The sequence below is a fragment of the Dama dama genome, chromosome 20 (assembly GCF_033118175.1).
Source record: "Dama dama isolate Ldn47 chromosome 20, ASM3311817v1, whole genome shotgun sequence".
In the NCBI taxonomy this organism is placed as follows: Eukaryota; Metazoa; Chordata; class Mammalia; order Artiodactyla; family Cervidae; genus Dama; species Dama dama.
In genome coordinates, this window is record NC_083700.1 from 10,493,467 (window position 1) to 10,515,411 (window position 21,945).

General features: G+C 44.8%; 1 protein-coding gene across 4 annotated transcripts; it reads left to right on the forward strand.

The window, feature by feature from the left end:
• The first annotated feature begins 2,333 nt into the window (after positions 1–2,333).
• On the forward strand, positions 2,334–13,857 carry LOC133040537 (SLAM family member 9-like). Of its 4 annotated transcripts, none has more exons than XM_061120361.1 (6): positions 2,334–2,452; positions 8,100–8,441; positions 10,547–10,819; positions 11,101–11,445; positions 11,548–11,814; positions 13,433–13,857. In XM_061120361.1, exons 1-6 carry the CDS (start codon positions 2,404–2,406, stop codon positions 13,504–13,506), a joined length of 1,350 nt encoding a protein of 449 aa, XP_060976344.1. In that variant the 5' UTR covers positions 2,334–2,403; the 3' UTR covers positions 13,507–13,857. The 4 variants fall into 4 exon arrangements, with proteins under 4 accessions (XP_060976344.1, XP_060976345.1, XP_060976347.1 ...); XM_061120362.1 differs by having other exon boundaries at positions 11,254–11,445; XM_061120363.1 differs by lacking the exon at positions 2,334–2,452 and adding an exon at positions 9,991–10,075 and having other exon boundaries at positions 8,229–8,441.
• Positions 13,858–21,945: the final 8,088 nt, after the last annotated feature.

Consider the following 21,945-nt stretch of genomic DNA (forward strand, 5'->3'; position numbering starts at 1 on the left):
TATGAGGGCTACTCCTTTTTTTCTTTGGGATTCTTGCCCGAAATAGTAGATATAATGGTCATCTGAATTAAATTTGCCCATTCCTGTCCATTTTAGCTCACTGATTCCTAAGATGTTGATGTTTTTTCTTAGCATCTGCTGTTTGACCACATCCAATTTACCTGCATTCATGAACCTAGCATTCCAGGTTCCTATGCAATACTGTTCTTTGTAACATCGGATTTTACTTTCATCATCAGACACATCCACAACTGAGCATTATTTCTGCTTTGGCCCAGCTGCTTCATTCTTTCTGGGGCTTAGTAACTGTCCTCTGCTCTTCCCCTTTAGCATATTGGACACCTTCACACCCGGGAGACTCATCTTTTGGTGTCGTATTCTTTTGTCTTTTTATACAGTTCATGAAGTTCTCATGGCAAGTATACTGGAGTGGTTTGCCATTCCCTCCTCCAGTAGATCATGTTATGTCAGAATTCCCCACTATGACCCATCCACCTAGGGTGGCGCTGCATGACATGGCTCATAGCTTCACTGAGTTATGGAAGCCCCTTTGCCATGACAAGGCAGTGATCTGTGAATGGAATGAAGTCCTTAAGAGAATCAATTTATACATTTGTAAAATCAGTCAAATATTATCAAAAGTCACTAAAAAGGTTTGTTAAAAGTTTCTTGATTTGTAAATAGACCAACATGACTTGTAAGCTGAACTGGCCTTAAGGCTGACCAAGGTTTTTAATTTGTTTTTAATAAACTGAATATTAATTCTTAAAAACAATATAGCCTATGAATGATTTTCTATGCACTAAAACCATCTTTAGGGAAATAAATGGTAATGGGGGAATCTTATTGATTGGAAAGTAGTTTGCTAAGATCACAGGGCTAGCAAGCAGCAGAGGCAGGACTCATATCATAAAGTTTCCCACCTATCCCACTGCACCCAATCCCCAGGCTAAGTCATCCACATCACTTTATTTTTCTATTGATGTGACTTTCTTTCCCACTGGCCTATGAGCAACATGCTTGCAGAGACTTCTTTTCGTCTTTGAATCAGCAGTCTTAGTGCAATGCCTTGAAAAAATGAGTGAGGAGAATCCAGTGAGAGTAGCATCCTGGAGCACCCCCAAGAGCGGGTTTCAAGCAGGGAGGGTGGCAATATCGAATTCCACCAAGCAGTCACATAAGATAAGGGCCAAAGGGTCTATAGCATGTGACCAATGGGAGACCACTTGTGACCTTCTTAAAAACAGCATGGATTCTCTTCAAGTCTTGTCAGGACATATAGCCACCATACACTGACTACTAGGGAGATGCTTGTCAAAATTTGAGAAGTAAGGGAGCCAACGGGGGACATTAGTCAAATCACATCCTCCCGGAGATGTCAGTGGAGTTTGCATAGCCTCACAGAGCCATCAGGACTCTTAGGTGTGGAGAAGAGGGGAGAGATCTCTATACCTGCCCCAGTTCTACCTTTTCCCTCCATCCATCCACGGATCAGGACTTTTAAGACAACTCCCTCAATCATACCACCAACAGGTCAAGAGAGCAAGATAATATCTGGTAGTCCTTCATGGTTGGAGGTAGAGGTGGGCCTAAAAGTCTTTTCTCCTGGATCCTTCCAGCCTTCTTTGTGTGCTAAAGAAGGTACAGTATGTAGGAACTAAATTCATATTATATGCTGATACTGAGCTAGTCACTAGGAACTAAAGGATGAAAAAGGTAGACCCTACCTTCAAGGAGCTGACAGTATACTGGGGAAAGAGTATTCAAGTAAGCAGACTCTTATGGTAAGCAAGGTGGATATAACCATAGAGGTGAATAGGAGGAAACTGAGAGGCCCTGAAGTGGGCACCTGTTCTAGCCTGGGGTTTCAGGGAAGTCTTTCCCGAGGTGGGCACAACTTTAATGGGGGAATGGGAGGGTGTTGGAGAAAGGTGAGCTAGGTGGCAGGGACTAGGGTAGTCCAGTAAACCAAGTTGCAGCAACCATTTCCAGCAGTAAGAAATTGTGTGTGGGGAGTCTTAGATGGTAGACTTGGTGATGGAACATGAGACCAAGCTCAAGACGGGAAGCCAGCAGATCCTGAAGGATTTTGTCCTCCAGGACTGTGACCTCAATTAGACTTTAGCATATAAAGGGTGGGGGACCTTGGAAGGGTTTAAAGCAAGGCTGAGACATTGTCAGCTTTGGCTTTTAAATAGCTCACTCTGCTGCTTCTCATGCTTCTTTCTTTCACGTCCGTTTATTTTTACATCCTGTGACTCAAAAGCTACATGTGATTAAAGTGAGCTCTAAAAACAGGAAATGAAAAAATAAAATAAATAAAAACGGGAAGTGTCTGTGGGCTGACATTTACATGCACATGGCCCATTGGCCGTCCTGAGGCGGGCCAGTCTGCTGAATAGGATGGGTATTTTTCTCCTATGGTCCTTGCTCCTCCTTGGTCTTCTCACTGGTGAGTCTGTCCCTGCCACTACCTCCCAGGCACCTCTACCTCCTTGCACATTGAGTTTCTCTAGCAATAGGTCATTTTCACTGAAGATGTTGCTTTACTGGGAGCCAGACTGTGTGTATGTGCTTGTGTATGTGTTTGGGGGGGGGGGGATAGTGTGTGTGAGGTGTGTGTACTATCATCCCAGATCATGCAAATTCTGATTGTGTCTTGTCACTCTCACACTGCTAGTGAGTCACAGGGAGCCTGGACATCCCCAGACAGACTGAAGCTGGGGACTTGAGATAGAGGATCTGCCACAGTCAGTTCTGGGAGCTCGTCTGTATCTTGCCATCTCAAGCATGATCGTCTCATGCCTCTCTTCCCTTCTGCCCCTGTGAGTCACCTTCACTGTGAATTGGGCTTTCCTGTCCCACAAATGATATCAGTAGGTGATCTCGAACCTAGCACCTTGTGACAGGCCCGGTCCTTCTGAGTTCTTACTGCTCCTTCCCCTGCCCCCAAAGACCTGAGTGCTGGCAGAAGACAGGCTGGGGAACTGGAGGCCAGGGAAACAGAGCTCCTGAGAAACCCACAGCGAGGGGCCAGGCTCTGCTTTATTTTTATTTATTTATTTTTAATTTTTATTTTATTTCATTTTATTAGTTGGAGGCTAATTACTTCACAACATTTCAGTGGGTTTTGTCATACATTGATATGAATCAGCCATAGAGTTACACGTATTCCCCATCCCGATCCCCCCTCCCACCTCCCTCTCTACCCGATTCCTCTGGGTCTTCCCCGTGCACCAGGCCCGAGCACTTGTCTCATGCATTCCACCTGGGCTGGTGATCTGTTTCACCATAGATAATATACATGCTGTTCTTTCGAAACATCCCACCCTCACCTTCTCCTACAGAGTTCAAAAGGCTCTGCTTTTTAGTCATCCGAGTTTCAGTCTTTCACTTTCATTCTCCTTCAGGAGGAAAGCAGCTTGTTTAGTTATCGGGGTCACCTGGCTTCAGGGTTGCCCCCACCCTAGTCTTTAGTCTGTGCCCTAAGCCTGCCATAGAATCCCTTAGAGGTGTTTAAAACTTGGAAGTTTATAAAGAACTTTTACTCAAATTTAAAATAGTGTGATTCCCCCAACAATCTTGTGGTATAGATAAGGCAGAGAGTATTAAGCTCACTTTACAGAAGATGAACTGAGACATGAGGTGACACCTTCTGGCACACAGCTGGTGATCTGTGAGAATGAAAGTCAGTGCACCTGTGGGAATGCAGAAGCAACAAGGAAACTCAGAACCATACTGTCTCCAACCAAATTCACAGAATTGAAACTCAGACAACAGATTCCTGTCAGGTTCCCTTTGCTGCCACTTTCCTGTCCTCCCACAGAGTAAATGAATGAATGAGCGTCCCTTCCTCCATGGTGTCCAGGTCAGGCCCTTGGAGATCATTGTCCATGGGGGCATCCTTTGGGCACATGACAAAGAAATGGGTGAGACAGATCTTGCCTTAAAAAAGAAATGTTCGTATTTCTTGGGCTCAGTTCCAGAAATATCTATTGAGGCCTCTCTTGTGTTGGCCCTGTGCTGTGTGTGATGGGGTAGAGGTGAGTGGTACACAGCGGGGAATGAGGTGGGGTACATACAGTCCTGCTGTTGGTAGCACAGGGTAGCTGACAGAGCTTTGGGGGCAGGCGAACTTGGGTTTCATGTGGACTCTGCTGCTTCCAATAGCCAGTGACTCTGGGCAAGTAGGCTTTTTAAGCTCTTTGAGTCTCATGGCCTTCATCTGTGAAGTGGGAATAAGAATATGGACCTTACTAGACTGCTGTGAAGGTTAAATAAAATAATGTGCTTAATGTACTTGGCACAGTGTCTGGCACCGAGGATTCATGTCCTGAGCTGATCCCTTTCTGTCTCTTTCCCTCACTTGAATCCAGATACAGGATTCAGAAAAGGAAGCTCTGCACACATCCCACTGCACCTAGCCACTCGGCTAAACCATCAGCCTTACTCTAATGTTCAGATAACTAATTCCCTTCTACCTTCTCCTCTCCTTGGGGAACTCATGAGCTATGGGGAAAGACAAACAGCACAGCTACTTGTGTGAAGCAGAATGAAGTAAGCCAACAAACAAGCCAACAAAAAGCACAGTTCAGTTCAGTTCAGTCGCTCAGTCATGTCCGAATCTTTCTGATCCCATGAACCACAGCACGCCAGGCATCCCTGTCCATCACCAACCCCCAGAGCCTGCTCAAACTCATGTCCATTGAGTCAGTGATGCCACCCAGCCATCTCATCCTCTGTCGTCCCCTTCTCCTCCCACCTTCAATCTTTCCCAGCGTTAGGGTCTTTTCCAATGAGTCAGTTCTTCACATCAGGTGGCCTAAGTATTGGAGTTTCAGCTTCAGCATCAGTCCTTCCAATGAACACCCAGGAGTGATCTCCTTTAGGATGGACTGGTTGAATCTCCTTGCAGTCCAAGGGACTCTCAAGAGTCTTCTCCAACACCACAGTTCAAAAGCATCAATTCTTCAGCGCTCAGCTTTCTTTATAGTCCAACTCTCACATCCATACATGTCTACTGAAAAAACCACAGCTTTGACTAGATGGACTTCTGTCGGCAAAGTAATGTCTCTGCTTTTTCATCTGCTATCTAGGTTGGTCATAGCTTTTCTTCCAAGGAGCAAGCGTCTTTTAATTTCATGGCTTCAGTCACCTTCTGCAGTGCTTTTGGAGCCCAAGAAAATAAAGTCTGTCACTATTTCCATTTCCCCCCTATCTATTTGCCATGAAGTGATGGGACTGGATGCCATGATCTTAGTTTTTTGAATGTTGAGTTTTTAGCCAGTTTTTCCACGCTCCTCTTCACTTTCAACAAGAGGCCCTTTAGTTCTTCTTTGCTTTCTGCCATAAGGGTGGTGTCATCTGTGTGTCTGGGGTTATTGATATTTTTCCCGGAAATCTTGATTCCAGCTTGTGCTTCATCCAGCCTGGCATTTCACATGATGTACTCTGCATATAAGTTAAATAAGTAGGGTGACAATATACAGCCTTTCCCAATTTGGAGCCAGTCTGTTGTTCAATGTCCAGTTCTAACTGTTGCTTCTTGACCTGCATACAGATTTCTCAAGAGGCAGATCAGGTGGTCTGGTATTCCCATCTCTTGAAGAATTTTCCACGGTTTGTTGTGATACACACAGTCAAAGGCTTTGGCGTGGTTAATAAAGCAGAAGTAGATATTTTCCTGGAATTCACTAGCTTTTTTGATGAGCCAGTGGATGTTGGCAATTTGATCTCTGGTTCCTCTGCCTTTTCTAAATCCAGCTTGAACTTCTGGAAGTTCTCGGTTCATGTACTATTGAAGCCTGGCTTGGAGAAATTTGAGCATTACTTTGCTAACATGTGAAATGAGTGCAATTGTATTGTAGTTTGAACATTCTTTGGCATTGCTTTTCTTTGGAATTGGACTGAAAACTGACCTTTTCCAGTCCTGTGGTCACTGCTGAGTTTTACAAATTTGCTGGCATATTGAGTGAAGCACTTTAACAGCATCATCTTTTAGGATTTGAAATAGCTCAGCTGGAATTCCATCACCTCCCCTAGCTTTGTTCCTAGTGATGCTTCCATAGGCTGAAGGAAACTGGGAGGAAGGCATGGCTGGACTAGAAGTATGGAGCTCAGCTAAGGCCCCAGAAAGGAAGCAGCACTTGAACTAAGCTTAAGGAATCATGGTACTCAAGGGTGAGCATAGCTCCTTGATCAAGGGTGGAATTCTTCCAGGCTGGACTGCAGGTTCTGGGCCAACTTGGGACAGGAAGATCCATCTGGTGTCAGCACTCCCTTGGCATGCTTCCAGTCAACTTGCACATTCTTCCAAGTGGAACCAGAAGAGCTGCATGGGAAGAAGGAGCACCAGGTTATAGGGTTGATTCTGTGGTGAGCACCTAGGACACTGCATGTCCCCCAGGGTGGAGTGCCCACTCTCACAGCACAACAAGCTCTCTCGTACTCCTCATCACCACAATTACTGTCACAGGACTTCTCAGTTCAACTTTCAGCACAAAAACCTCACCACATGGTTCAGAATTGGTGATGTAGCCAGTACTTCTGGATTCCAGTTTGAATCAGGACCTGCATCCCTCAATGGGCCAGGCATCGTTTTCTCTTTAAACAGCTATGCAGCAGACCTGAGTCAGTTTCAGACTTTCTGCCTCCTGGGACTGCATGCCAGTGTTATAAAAATGGAGATGGGTTGCACTACTTGGAGTGGATTCTTTTTCAAAATATACATATTTCTCTATAAGAGTGCTAACTAGTTTTGGTAAGGATGCAAAAAGATGAAGGCACCAACTTACTTCAGTGACATTGAAAGAGTGAGTGAGTGTTAGTTGCTCAGTCGTGTCTGACTCTTTTTGACCCTGCGGACTATAGACCGCTGGGTTCCTCTGCCCAGGGAACTCTCTAGGCAAGAGTGGGTTGCCATTCCCTTCTCCGGGGGATCTTCCTGACCCAAAGAGCAAACACAGGTCTCCTGCATTGCAGGCAGATTCTTTACCATCTGAGGCACCAGGGAAGCCCTCAGTGACATTAAGTGTCTTGACTAATACCACAGTGAGGTATTTACATGATTATCTCATTTAACACAAAACCCTGGTAGATGGCAACCCTGTTTCACAGGTTAGAAAACTTGGACTCAGAGAGCTTAAGTAACTTGCCTAAGAGGGCAAAGCTAGCACTTGGTAGAGCAAGGGTTTGAACTCAGGCAGTCTGACTAGCACCCTGGAGTTACACTCTTCTCTCAAGTGCATTATAGGCTGGTATCCAAATGTTTGTCCCTCTCACCATGCTTAATGTGGGCTGGCCAGCACAACACTAGCCCTCCTGCTCTAGAAAGATATGTTCCCAGATTCTCACTGTGCCTGAGAGGAGCTGGCTTTTGTCTCAGAAGTGGCCAAATAAGCAATTATGGGGGATGCTGCAAGGCAATTCTTGCCTGGATGCAACTGGGCTGGGTGATTTCTGTTCCTTTTCCCTGAATTGGCAAGAGATGGACTCACAGAAACAGTAGAGATTATCCACCTCCCTCCCCCAACACCAGGCCCCCCCCCCCCCCCAAGGATTTTGCTTACTCTCCAGGACACTTAGTACCTGCAACCTTTAGGACAGCCTTCATTGATTATTTCCTTATATGTTAATTAATTGATATAAATGTGGAAGGAAACCATTGTGGTGTGGTGGTGGTTGTTTTTCAGTCACTGCCATATCCGACTCTTTGCAACCCCAAGGACTTCAGCACACCAGGCTTCCCTGTCTTCTACTACCTCCCAGAATTTGCTCAAACTCATGTCTATTGAGTCAGTGATGGACTTTTCATCCTCTTACATACCCTCTCCTTTTGCCCTCAATCCTTCCCACCATCAGGGCCTTTTCCAATGAGCTGGCTCTTCGCATCAGGTGGCCAAGGTATTGGAGCTTCAGCTTCTGCATCAATCCCTCTTGAGTTCGAGTTATGTCTATAACTAGCAATGTCTTGAGCAAGGCACCTAAATTCTGTGGGTCTCTGTTTTCTCACCTATAAAATAGGAATACTGATCATGACCCTGACTCTCCCTCAGGCCTGTTGTGAGCCTTCAATGTAACAGGCTGTTCTCTGTCTGCAGGACCAGGGGCTTCCAGAGCCCCCATGGTGGTAACTGGGACCCTGGGGGGCTCTGTCACTCTGCCCCTGCAGCTGCAGGATGGACAGCAGGTGGAGAGCATCTCCTGGGTATGTCGCTCGGTCCCCGGGGCAATAGCCACGGTGACCTTGGTAGAAGCTGGAGGACCAGACACCTTTCACCAGGCGGAATCACGGTACTGGGGTCGTTTGAGTGTGGTGGGCCCAGAATGCTCCCTGCAGATCAGCCACCTGAGTTGGGCAGATGCGGGGTCCTACCGAGCCCACATTAATCTTCGGAGCTCCCGCGTCACCCACACCAGGGAGTACAGCCTGCATGTCTATGGTGAGTGTCCGAGGTATGGCAACAGGTGTGTGTGTGTGTGGAGCCTGTCTTTCAGTCACTTTTATAGCCTTTCCCACTTCCCTTTTAGAAACAATTATAATTTTCTTTCTAATTATGAGACTAACATGTGCTTAACTGAGAAAAACATGGAAAGTAGAGTTGCCTGGGAGAATATCCTAAAAAATGTTGATGGCTGGGATGTGTCCCAGACCAACTGAAGTAGAATCCCTGTGTTTGGGCAGAGAATGGGATTTCTGCCACAACTGACTTGTGAGGTCTCGAGCTTCCTCCTTACTAAAATAGAACATTACCTTTTGTGAGAATAAAATTCACGGCAAAGAGCTTTGTAAAGCTCTGTGCAGATGTAGGCGAACACTACTATCATATTCCTCAAGGAAATGTCAGTGATTGTTTTAGCAGGGGAAACTACAAAAGAGACAGTTGGGCAGGGGTGCCAGGCACACACAGCAGCAATATTGGCCAGTGGAGACACAGTCAGGTACTTTTAGATTTAGCCTGCTTATGTAGAGAGGGAGAGGGGCCGAAGGTCTCAGATCCCTGGGTCCTCATCCCACAGCCCAGAAAGGATGACACCAAGGCTAAAGGGGCCAGATGACCATAATGGGAGTTGCTGAGAAGCCAATTCTAGACTGCAGATAAGTTTCATAGTCAGCAGCTCTGTTCTGTGGGGATGGAGCAGAAAGCCTGGGACCTCAAGACAAAAACAGTCTCATGACAGCCTCCCAGGAGGAACCAGTGGGAGGCCTGTGGGAGATGGCTTCAAGGAAATGCCTCACAGGCCACCCACCTCTCATGTTCTGGGAGGATCACAAGGCCTTTGCAAGACTTGGATTAGCTGTGCTTCGAAGTCTTTGCCTGAGGGACAAGGTTGCCGTGGATGGCAAGTTCACCAGGCAAGGTCACCAGGATGCCGTGGCCAGAAGGTACCAATGAAAAGTGAGGATGGACACAGGAATATGAGTGATTGCAGGAAAGTGGAGAACCTTCTCATACAATTTCCTGGGTTATGAAACAGAGAATATTCCTATTATTAATAGAACTTGGGTTGACAGAATTGCCCCGGTCAGGTTCACATGATTGGGGTGAAAGCATTTCTGTCATAAATTGGCTTGGAGTGACTGTGGCCCACTCCTCAGACAGAGCAAGGGAACACTGGGTGGATGGCTGTTGGGACCTGGGGTAGGGCTGTTCACCCAGAGATGGTGGGAGAGCACCTCTCACTGTGCTGATGGCCGTTCTGGTAGGATGAGCTCAGTGTGGATTCTGAGCAGGATATAAGGCTGTGCTAATGGATCAGCGTTGGGGTCTTCCAGAGACGGTTTCTGGGGCAACAGTGATGATAAAAGCCCAGATTTTCATGCTTCACAGGGCATTTCCCAAGTCACTGTTGTCCCATGACAGCTTTGCTGGCAGGTAGGAACGTGCAAGTGGCTCAGTCATGTCCAACTCTTTGTGACCCCATGGACTGTACAGTCCATGGAATTCTCCAGGCCAGAATACTGGAGTGCATAACCTTTCCCTTCTCCAGGGGATCTTCCCAACCCAGGGGTGGAACCCAGGTCTCCCGCATGGCAGGCGGATTCTTTACCAGCTGAGCCAGCAGGGAAGCCCAGGTAGGAAAAAGTGTTTGTATTTCTAGGCTAAGAAGATAGACAGTGTATTAAAAATCAGTGACATTACCTTGCCAACAAAAGTCTATCTAGTCAAAGCTACAGTTTTTACAGTAGTCATGTAAGGATGTGAGAGTTGGACCATAAAGAAAGCTGAGCAGCAAAGAATTGATGCTTCTGAACTGTGGTGTTGGAGAAGACCCTCGAGGTTCCCTTGGGCTGCAAGGAGATCAAACCCATCAATGAAGCTTCTACTTCATACTATTGTTCCAAGAATCAGAGGAGATATTAAGTGACATGTCTTATAAAGCCCCAAGCTCTAGAATAGATGTGGGCAGATTCTACCTCTGTTGTTTCTTACATGTATTCAGGGTGGTGCAGGGTCTTGGTGGCAGCACTTTCTACTTCTGCCCCATGAAGGGAAGGTCCAGAGCAGTTTCCCAGTGCTCAGTTGGTTCTTTTTTTGACACACAGAGCCACTGGCCCAGCCCCGTGTCACAGTGAGCACCAGGATTAGTGGGAATGGACACTGTCTCATCATCCTGACATGCGTGGCAGAGAGTAGAGGAGGCGCTGTGACCTACAGCTGGACACCTCTGGGACCCCAGACTGCTGTGTCCCATGGAGGGTCTGTCCTCAGTGTCACCTTGAGGCCTGGGGACAGTGCTCTGAACTTTACCTGCATGGTCAAGAACCCAGTCAGTAACAGTAGCTCCCTTCCCATCTTGGTGCTGCCTTCATGCACAGGTACCTGGAATCCAAGCATGTACCCTGCTTGATAGCTCTGAAATGGAAGGTGGAGGAAGGAGTCTGGTCCCCTTCAGGCCCCGAGGAGAAAAGCAAACAGTCAAGAGACAGTGGGTGGGCCAGGGTGTGTCCGAGTGGTCGGGGAGAGGGAGGAGACCCACTGGAGTTGAGGGGGAGCCTGGAGGGATCTGGGCAGGAGGGGCTGGCTGGGACCTGTGGCTGCCCTGAGCAGGCAGGGAGGCCCTGATGCAGAAGCTGTGGTTTTCTGTCTCCATCTGCAGGGCCAGGAATCTTGGGCAGTGAGGAATCAGTAGGGGAGACAGTGATCGGCACCCTTGGGAAGTCAGCCACTCTGCCCCTGGAGGTCCCAGTGGGGCAAGAGATAGAAAAGGTTACCTGGAGCTCTCGAGGCCTTGTTGCTATTTTGCGACCAGGACCTGCAGGGGAACCAATCCTGGTTGCTGGGACTCAGGGACCCTACAATCAGCGATTGAGCATCCCCCGCCACAACTACTCTCTTCAGATCAGCTCCCTGAGGCTGCAGGACTCCGGCCCCTATCGAGCCTGGATAACTCTGCATAGTCCCCCAATCAACATCACCAAGGATTTCATCCTGCATGTCTATGGTGAGGGGGTGAGAGGGCTTATGTTTGAACTTGACCTTCCCTCTCTGCTGCTTGGCCAGGCTGGAGCCTTCTCATAGCTTGAACCTTCCCTTCTTGGCACAGAGAGACTGCAGGAACCCAAAATCACAGCCAGCTCTCAGATCATGGAGGATGGGACCTGCTTCATCACCCTCATCTGTTCGCTGGACCAGCCTGGAGAGGATGTTCAGTACAGCTGGGACCCCCAAGGCCATGGGGCAGTTGTGTCACACGGGGGCACCACTCTCAGCATCTCCTGGAGATCTGGGGTCAGCGACAGCTATCACTGTACAGTGAAGAACCCCATCAGCCAGAGCTCCAGCTCCATCCCTGTCAGGCCCCTCTGCTCAGGTAACCGCTTGCTTCTGAGAACCCTTCTCTCCCAATCCAGATTCTCAGCATGCCTGCCTGCCTTCCTCGGGGTTCTGGGAATGACTGAAGAAAAGGAGGGCTGGATTAGTTTGCAACAGGGAATATCTCTGGGGTGGCAGGAGGTGAGAACTCTGGAGCTCTGCCCACCTTCTGTCGGCCCTGTGCCTAGGCAAGCGGCAGGCTCAGCTGGGTAATGGCTCATTCCTGGGACTCCCCGAGGAAAGTTGCTTCACTCACCACATTCAGTCCTGCAGAGCCCCTGGAGGAGGGGCCCCAGACCTCCTTGCCTGTGTCCTCTTTGCTTGCAAAGCTGCCCTTCTTCTTGCCTGTAACTGCTCTGAGAGGGCAATAGGGCTGTGTTCCTCTGGTGGGCAAGGGTGGCTTCTCCTGGCCTCCACAGGCCATGGCAGGAAACCACCTGAGTCCCAACACACCTGTCCCTCTCGTCTTCTCCAATGACTTCTGAAGCTGTTGTCTCTGCTTCCTGTCTCTGGTTCCTCACCAACCATCCACTCTTCAACTTCCTGTGGCTGGTTTGTCCCAGTGGCATCCTGATGGCTGAGCTCGTGGGTTACTCCTCAATTGTTATCCCTGACCTGCTTTCTTTAGCCACTGGGCAGCTCTCTCCTGGACTTTTTCTCTCCAGTCACTGTCCTTTTCAGGACTGATGCTGTCCTTTGCCCAGGCCTCTTCCTGCATCTCTTCTTTGCTTCCTGTTGCCAAAGGGAGAAGTCAGTCAGTCAGTCAGTTCAGTTGCTCAGTTGTGTCCAACTCTTTGAGACCTCAGGAGTCGCAGCATGCCAGGCCTCCCTGGCATTATTTATAACTCTTATCTTCCCCATGCTACCTGCCCTTGCCCACACCTTCCTTGCTTCACATATTCTTCAGCTGGTCTCCTAACGTCTCTCCCTTCCCAATCACTCTCCTGATTGTGCTGCTAGGGGAATTCTAAATGAAAGAAATGCTTGTGTTTCTTTTCTGCTTAAAACACTATGGTATCTGCCCAGTATGTAAAGTATAAATATTTTAGCACCTCTTTGGTCATAAGCAACACACATTTACAGAGTATTTTTACGGCCTATGTTGTTCTAGTCATTGAAGATACAGTGAAGAAGAGATCTGGATAAATTTCCACCCCTTGGGGAACTCACAGTCATCACCACCTTTAGCTAACTCTAGTAAATGACTTTAGAAGAAAACTGAACATGCTGTAAAATGGCCTTTGTGCATGTGTCTGTCTCCTCAATTGAATCATGACAAAGCCCATGCTTATCTTTCTCTGCACCTCCAATACTCAGTTTGTAATGGATGTTTAAATTGTGAATTTGACAAGTATTTAAGGGCAGTCTGTGCTGGGTGTAATGGGACACAAGAAAAAAGGATAATTGGTTTCAGACATTAGCATTCTCCCTCCCTGTGGGGCCTGGAGGATATTGCAACTCCATCCCCAGATAAGCTTCCTCAAGGGGCTTCTAGCCCGGCCCTGCACCTCTGACTTTTCTTCCTGGAAAACTCCTCCCCCTGTTTCTCTGTCTTCCTATTTCTTTCCTTCTCTTCCTTTTACCCAACTCCTAACCTGTGATCATTGTTAATTCAGGTTCCTTCCTACCCTGCTGCCTGAGGAAAGAGTTTCTTCTCTTTTTGATCCTGGGAGCTTTGCAGATTAAATAGATTTGAACTTGACATGTGGAAAAGCCAAGAATAGGAAGCGAAAAGAAGGTCACTCTGTGAAACACAGATAAGGAAGTCTACACAGAGAAAGAAAGAGTGTGACCTGACACCCGAATCTCCAGGTGTGAGAGAGAAACACTTGTGCTGATTAAAGCATGAAACCGGTTTTGTTTGCAAACTGAGTTCAAAGCAATGAAGAAACAGCTACATATTTTCTGTTGAAAACCATCTGCTTATGTTTTGTTTAATTGTGTTTTAACATGTTCAAAAAGAAAAGAGGCTTATTCAATTTAAGAAAAATTGAATGATTTGAAATATAATATATAATGATAATAAAATTGTTAAAAATTGTGCATAGATATTATTTTTTGTTAAAATTTATGTAAATGGGCTCAGAGGGCCCAGATTCAACTTAAATTTTGTCTCCTTGGAGCATTCTTTCACCACCTTATTTAAGCAAATCTCCCTGAGGAAATTTCCACCTGGGTCATTGTACCCAGTTGGTTTTGTCAAATTATCACAATTTGTAAGTATATATTAACTTGTTAGTTTACTTGTTTTTTGTCTGTCTCCCCCACAAGACATTCAGCCATTGAGGGTTCTTGGCTTATGGTAGATATTTTATTTTATTTTATTTTATTTTTAATTATTTTTATTTTTCCAGTGGGTTTTGTCATACATTGATATGAATCAGCCATGGATTTACATGTATTCCCAATCCCGATCCCCCCTCCCACCTCCCTCTCCACCCGATTCCTCTGGGTCTTCCCAGTGCACCAGGCTGGAGCACTTGTCTCGTGCATCCCACCTGGGCTGGTGATCTGTTTCACCATAGATAGCATACATGCTCTTCTTTTGAAATATCCCACCCTCACATTCTCCCACAAAGTTCAAAAGTCTGTTCTGTATTTCTGTGTCTCTTTTTCTGTTCTGCATATAGGGTTATCGTTATCACCTTTCTAAATTCCATATACATGTGTCAGTATGCTGTAATGTTCTTTATCTTTCTGGCTTACTTCACTCTGTATAATGGGCTCCAGCTTCATCCATCTCATTAGGACTGGTTCAAATGAATTCTTTTTAATGGCTGAGTAATATTCCATGGTGTATATGTACCACAGCTTCCTTATCCATTCATCTGCTGATGGGCATCTAGGTTGCTTCCATGTCCTGGCTATTATAAACAGTGCTGCGATGAACATTGGGGTGCACGTGTCTCTTTCAGATCTGGTTTCCTCAGTGTGTATGCCCAGAAGTGGGATTGCTGGGTCATATGGCAGTTCCATTTCCAGTTTTTTAAGAAATCTCCACACTGTTTTCCATAGCGGCTGTACTAGTTTGCCTTCCCACCAACAGTGTAAGAGGGTTCCCTTTTCTCCACACCCTCTCCAGCATTTATTGCTTGTAGACTTTTGGATAGCAGCCATCCTGACTGGCGTGTAATGGTACCTCATTGTGGTTTTGATTTGCATTTCTCTAATAATGAGTGATGTTGAGCATCTTTTCATGTGTTTGTTAGCCATCTGTATGTCTTCTTTGGAGAAATGTCTGTTTAGTTCTTTGGCCCATTTTTTGATTGGGTCATTTATTTTTCTGGAATTGAGCTGCAGGAGTTGCTTGTATATTTTTGAGATTAATCCTTTGTCTGTTTCTTCATTTGTTATTATTTTCTCCCATTCTGCAGGCTGTCTTTTCACCTTGCTTATAGTTTCCTTTGTTGTGCAAAAGCTTTTAAGTTTCATTAGGTCCCATTTGTTTATTTTTGCTTTTATTTCCAATATTCTGGGAGGTGGGTCATAGAGGATCTTGCTGCGATTTATGTCGGAGAGTGTTTTGCCTATGTTCTCCTCTAGGAGTTTTATAGTTTCTGGTCTTACATTTAGATCTTTAATCCATTTTGAGTTTATTTTTGTGTATGGTGTTAGAAAGTATTCTAGCTTCATTCTTTTCCAAGTGGTTGACCAGTTTTCCCAGCACCACTTGTTAAAGAGGTTGTCTTTTTTCCATTGTATATTCTCGCCTCCTTTGTCGAAGATAAGGTGTTCATAGATTCGTGGATTTATCTCTGGGCTTTCTATTCTGTTCCATTGATCTATATGTCGGTCTTTGTGCCAGTACCCTACTGTCTTGATGACTGTGGCTTTGTAGTATAGTCTGAAGTCAGGCAGGTTGATTCCTCCAGTTCCGTTCTTCTTTCTCAAGATTGCTTTGGCTATTCGAGGTTTTCTGTATTTCCATACAAATTGTGAAATTATTTGTTCTAGTTCTGTGAAGAATACCGTTGGTAGCTTGATAGGGATTGCATTGAATCTATAGATTGCTTTGGGTAGTATACTGAGTTTCACAATATTGATTCTTCCAATCCATGAATGAGGTATATTATATTTCTCCATCTATTTGTGTCCTCTTTGATTTCTTTCATCAGTGTTTTATAGTTTTCTGTGTATAGGTCTTTTGTTTCTTTAGATAGATATACTCCTAAGCATTTTATTCTTTTTGTTGCAATGGTGAATGGTATTGTTTCCTTAATTTCTTTCTGTTTTCTCATTGTTAGTGTATAGGAATGTAAGGGATTTCTGTGTGTTAATTTTATATCCTGCAACTTTACTATATTCATTGATTAGCACTAATAATTTTCTGGTAGAGTCTTTAGGGTTTTCTATGTAGAGGATCATATGTTATCTTAAATATTGAATATTCATTTAACGAAAAGGTATGTCACAACTATCCTGGTAGAATTTGTGGAAAGTTTTTTGTGTTGTTAAGGGCTATGGGGGGATGTGGGGTGGCAGTGAGCAAGGTGAAGAAGGGTAGGGTACAATACAGCCAAATACCCATTCCCATAGCATGAAGTCAATAAATAGTGCCTAAACTCAAGAAATAGCAGGGCTGGATATATTATTTCTATATATCAAGGGAATAGAAGAAACAAATTATAGAACTGATGATAGTTACCCATGAGAGAGAGAAGGTCTGGCATGTGGCAGAGGTTGGCTATTTTTTGCTATGTTTTATGTTACTAAATTGAACTTTAAGGGCCATATGTATGTATATACAAAATACTTTAAAAAATTAAAATACTAAAAAACATAAAGAGATAAGGAACAACAACAACAACAAGAAGACAACTGAAAGTTCTAGGAAATTGACTGGGGATGGGAAGACTTAGATCAGAGATGGGAGTTCCTCAGAACAGTTTAAACAAAGGTGCAGGGATTAACCAGTGAAGCTTTAGTCAAAACAAATAAATGTAATCACTGTTGGATATCTTTTCAGTAAATCCAGCTTCAATTATGCATTCAGCATAATTCAACATTATTAACTAGTTAATATTTGTGCTTATTAAAAAGATAATAAAATATCCTAACTGAGGAAGTCATTCTGGGGCTGTCAGTGATCTTGTGTACTGTTCCACACAGTGTGTCTATCAGGCACCCCACACAGCATGCTCTGTGACAGGAAATACATAGTGATTGAAGGCACAGACTGGAAATGTAAACCTAGGTCACAAGGCACTGTTCACTCTCTGCATCTGAAGAGAACCAGCACCCTTCACTCATGGGCTGTAGGCTGACACTGGAACATGGTGGAGAAGGAAGAATTTGTTCAGGGTCTGTTTTAGAGATCTTGCAGAAGTCACCAGTCTTTGTGGGAGTGGAGTCCTTCATAAATAACTGCAGCTGGGTAGCAACATGGGAGGCTTATTCCTGATAGAAACGATCCTGAGGGACTTCCCTTGTGGTGGTGCAGTGGATGGGAATCAGCTTGCCTGTCAGTGTACACATACCGCAGAGCATGCGTCACAGCTACTGAAGCCCAGGTGCTGTAGGGCCCACAAGCCACAATTACTGAGCATGTGTGTTGCAGCCACTGAAACTCTTGCACCTATAGTCTGTGCTCTGCAACAAGAGAAGCCACAGCAGAGAAGCCTGCACACCACAACAAAGAGTAATCCCCACTTGCTGCAACTAGACAAATCCTGCAAGTGGCAAAAGAAGACTCAACACAGATCGTGTGTGTGTGTGTGTATTTATATTTATATTTATATATAAAGATCCTGAGTTACTATAGTCCTCAGAAATCTAGAGGAGAAGAGGCTCAAACCCTGGTCTTTACCCACAGAAAGGTGAGGAAAGTGGGTGTTTATTACATGGTATTTAAGGTGTGAAGTGTGACCTGAGTGTGTCTGAGTGTTAGGTACAGCCAGAAGCACTTCCTGTGTTGCAAGAAGAGGTGAGAACAGGAAGGAATGACTGACCCTCAGAAGCAAGTTAGTTACAGTTGTATTATTGTTGTTCAATTGCCTAGTCGGGTCTGACTCTTTGCAACCCCATGGACTGCAGCACGCGAGGCTTCTCTGTCCATCACCAACTTCTGGAGCTTGCTCAAATTCATGTCTATTGAGTTGGTAATGCCGTCCAACCATCTTGTCCTCTTTCATCCCCTTCTCCTCCTGCCTTCAGTCTTTCCCAGCATCAAGGTCTTTTCCAATGAGTTGACTCTTCACATCAGGTGGCCAAAGTATTGGAGCTTCAGCTCCAATTCAATATCAGTCCTTCCAATGAATATTCAGGATTGATTTCCTTTAGGATTGACTGATTTGATCTCCTTGCTGTCCAAGGGACTCTCAAGAGTCTTCTCCAACACCACAGTTCAAAAGTATCAATTCTTTGGTGCTCAGCTATCTTTATGGTCCAACTCTCACACCCATATGTGACTACTGGAAAAATCATAGCTTTGACCATATGGACCTTTGTAGGTGAAGTGATCGCTCTGCTTTTTAATACACTGTCTAGTTTGGTCATAGCTTTTCTTCCAAGGAGCAAGTGTCTTTTAATTTCATGGCTGCAGTCACCATTTGCATTGATTTTGGAACCCAAGAAAATAAAGCCTGTCACTGTTTCCATTTTTTCCCCCATCTATTTGCCATGAAGTGATGGGACCAGATGCTATGATCTTAGTTTTTTTGAATGTTGAGTTTTAGGCCAGCTTTTTCACTCTCCTCATTCATCTTCCTCAAGAGGCTCTTTAGTTCCTCTTCGCTTTCTGCTATAATGGTGGTGTCATCTGCATATCTGAGGTTATTGATATTTCTCCCAGTAATCTTGATTCCAGCTTGTGTTTCATCCAGCCCGGCATTTCTCATGATACATTCTGCATATAAGTTAAATAAGCAAGGTGACAATATACAGCTTTGACATAATCCTTTCCCAATTTTGAACCAGTCCATTGTTCCATGATTGGCATGAAAAAGTAAATTGACAGTCTAGACTATGGAGCAACAAATTGTTGGGAAAGCCTCCTTAGATTTTTTCCATTGAAAAGCAAACAGGTTTCCACAGTGTGGCTTCTGCACAACTTTCCCCACCTGTTCTCTCTCTGCACTCCAAAGTACAGCCATGAACGCCCCGTGGCTGCTATGGTGCCTCTGTGCTATCATACCTGCTTCTCCATTTGCCCAGAGGGCTGGCTGCCCTTGCTCCATCTGGCTGGCTTCTCTTTTCTCTGTTCCCATAATTCTTTATCCAAACTCAAATCTGTCTAGCTGCTTCTTGACTCATGTATTTTTCTCATCAGATGAGAGCTCTTTGAGGTTAGGAGTCACGCCTTATTTATCTCTGTTTCTTAGCCACAGCACACAGTGCTGTTGTTGTTCTTTAGTTGTTAAGTCATGTCCCACCCTTTTGTGATCCCATAGGCTGTAGCACACAGGGCTTCTCTGTCCATGCGGTTTCCTACTAAAGAATATTGGAGTGGGTTACTATTTCCATCTCCAAGGGATCTTCCTAACCCAGGGATTGAACCCACGTCTCTTACATTGACAGGCAGATTCTTTACCACCAGGGAAGCCCATAGAACACAATAGGTAGTCATTAAATGCTTCTTGAGTGAGTGAATTAAAAAAATGAATGAGTGAATTATTAATAAAATCTCTGCAGAAGAAGGAACACAATAATTTCTGTTTGTCTACACTACAGAGGGTAGAGTCTAGTGGCAGTAGCCACAATTTAACAGATGTTTATTTTAAATTTTGAAGCAATAAGAAAGTTCAGAAATAGACATGAAATTCCAGAGTATCTAAATCCTCTATCCCACAATTTTTATCAGTCTTCTATGGCAATTATGTGTCTTCTATAACAATTACATTCTGCCTTCTTTTCTCTGTGTTCTTTTTAGACTTCTTTCCTGATTATGTTACCTCAATATTCTTCCCTCAGAAGGATTAAGTAGATACAATTTGGCAGTTTTACTCCATGAAAACACTGTATGTTGTTTCCCAGTTCTCATGAAGCTTAATGTGCATATATTTTTCATATGGTTTTATATTTCATTCAAAGAGAAAATATAAAAACAACTGACTATAATAAGAATCTATGATCAGGAATCTATTAATATGTTTGTAGTTCACATAAATACAATCCTCAGTTCAATTCAGTTCAGTTCAGTCGCCCAGTTGTGTCCAACTCTTTGCAACCCCATGAACCACAGCACACCAGGCCTCCCTGTCCATCACCAACTCCCAGAGTCCACCCAAACCCATGTCCATTGAGTCAGTGATGCCATCCAACCATCTCATCCTCTGTCGTCCCCTTCTCCTCCTGCCCTCAATCTTTCCCAGCACCAGGGTCTTTTCAAATGAGTCAGCTCTTCGCATCAGGTGGCCAAAGTATTGGAGTTTCAGCTTCAACATCAGTCCTTCCAATGAACACTCAGGACTGATCTCCTTTAGGATGGACTGGTTGGATCTCCTTGCAGTTCAAGGGACTCTCAAGCGTCTTCTCCAACACCAGAGTTCAAAAGCATCAATTCTTCTTCACTCAGCTTTCTTTATAGTCCAAATCTCACACTCATACATGACCACTGGAAGAACCATAGCCTTGACCAAATGGACCTTTGTTGACAAAGTAATGTCTCTGCTTTTTAATATGCTGTCTAGGTTGGTCATAACTTTCCTTTCAAGGAGTAAGAGTCTTTTAATTTCATGGCTGTAATCACAATCTGCAGTGATTTTGGAGCCCAAAAAATAAAGTCAGCCACTGTTTCCACTGTTTCCCCATCTATTTGCCATGAAGTGATGGGACCGGATGCCATGATCTTAGTTTTATGAATGTTGAACTTACAATCCTAGTATCTAAATATGTCAATGTCTTTTTATTGTGTTTTTAAATAAGAGATGGGGCTTCCCACGTGGTGCAATGGTAAGGAATTCGCCTGCCAGTATAGGAGACACAAGAGAGCTGGTTTTGATCCCTGCGTGAGGAAGATTCTCTGGAGCAGGAACTGGCAACCTACTCCAGTATTCTCTCCTGGAAAATTCCATAGACAGATGAGCCTGGTGGGCTACAGTCTATGGGGTTGCAGAGAGTCCAGCATGACTGAGAGACTGAGCACTCAGTAAAAGACTTTTCCTAAATAGAATTTTTAAATTGTAAAAAGCAAACAAAAGCCCAAACCGGACTAGTACGTTGGAGGAATTTGCTCATGGTTTTCCAGCTAACTCCATGAGGGGGCAGCAGCAAGCTGACCCAGGGCTTTTTTTTTATTTTGTTCATTGCTCCAAACCACCAGGGCTGCAGCACACCAAGCTTTCCTGTCCTTCACTGTCTCTGGAGTTTGCTTTAACTCACACCTTTTGAGTCGACAATGCCATCCAACCATCTCATCGTCTGCCCCACCTTCTCCTGCCCTCAATCTTTCCCAGCATTGGGATAATTTTTCCAATAAGTCAGTTTTTTTGCATCAGCTCCAATTCAGTATCAGTCCTTCCAATGAACATTCAGGGTTAATTTCCTTTAAGAATGACTGATTTGATCTCCTTGCAGTCCAGGGGACTCTCATGAATTATTGCAGGGTAAGGGTCCAATAAGTGTAATCTTGAGTTCTCCCAATAAGTATCCTGAGCTCCTGGTGGATGTTCTGGATGACTCCATTAGGACAATAAGTGCTCAGAAGGACATATTCCCTCCTACCTGAGACATATGTAAGTCACATTTTGTTAATGGCTTCCTGGCTCCATTTTAAAGAGCTCTCCTAGCAATACCAATTCCATTTTTATTTTCCTTTATCACTAGTTTGGGGTGGAAATGGTGTGGAAAAGCAAGAGCAAAAACTGTATTTCCCTAGCCCTGGGGAATCCTGGTCCCCACAACTGTCTTCTTTTTTATATTGTTATTATTTTTAATGGTAGGATAATTGCTTACAGTGTTGTGTTGGTTTCTGCAGTACAACACACTGTCTCCTCTTAATTTCCTGGTCTTTGGTCTCCCTCCACTTCCCCATCACTCACCTGGCTGTCCACAGTCTCTGAAGGGTAAGCCTCAGCTGTTAATCTCTGCTCCCCTTTGAACTCATCTTCACTTCTTAGCCTGGACTTTGGTAAGTTGCCTCCTTCCCAGACTGACTCCACTCCAGGATCATTCCTTTCGGAAGCTGATCCAG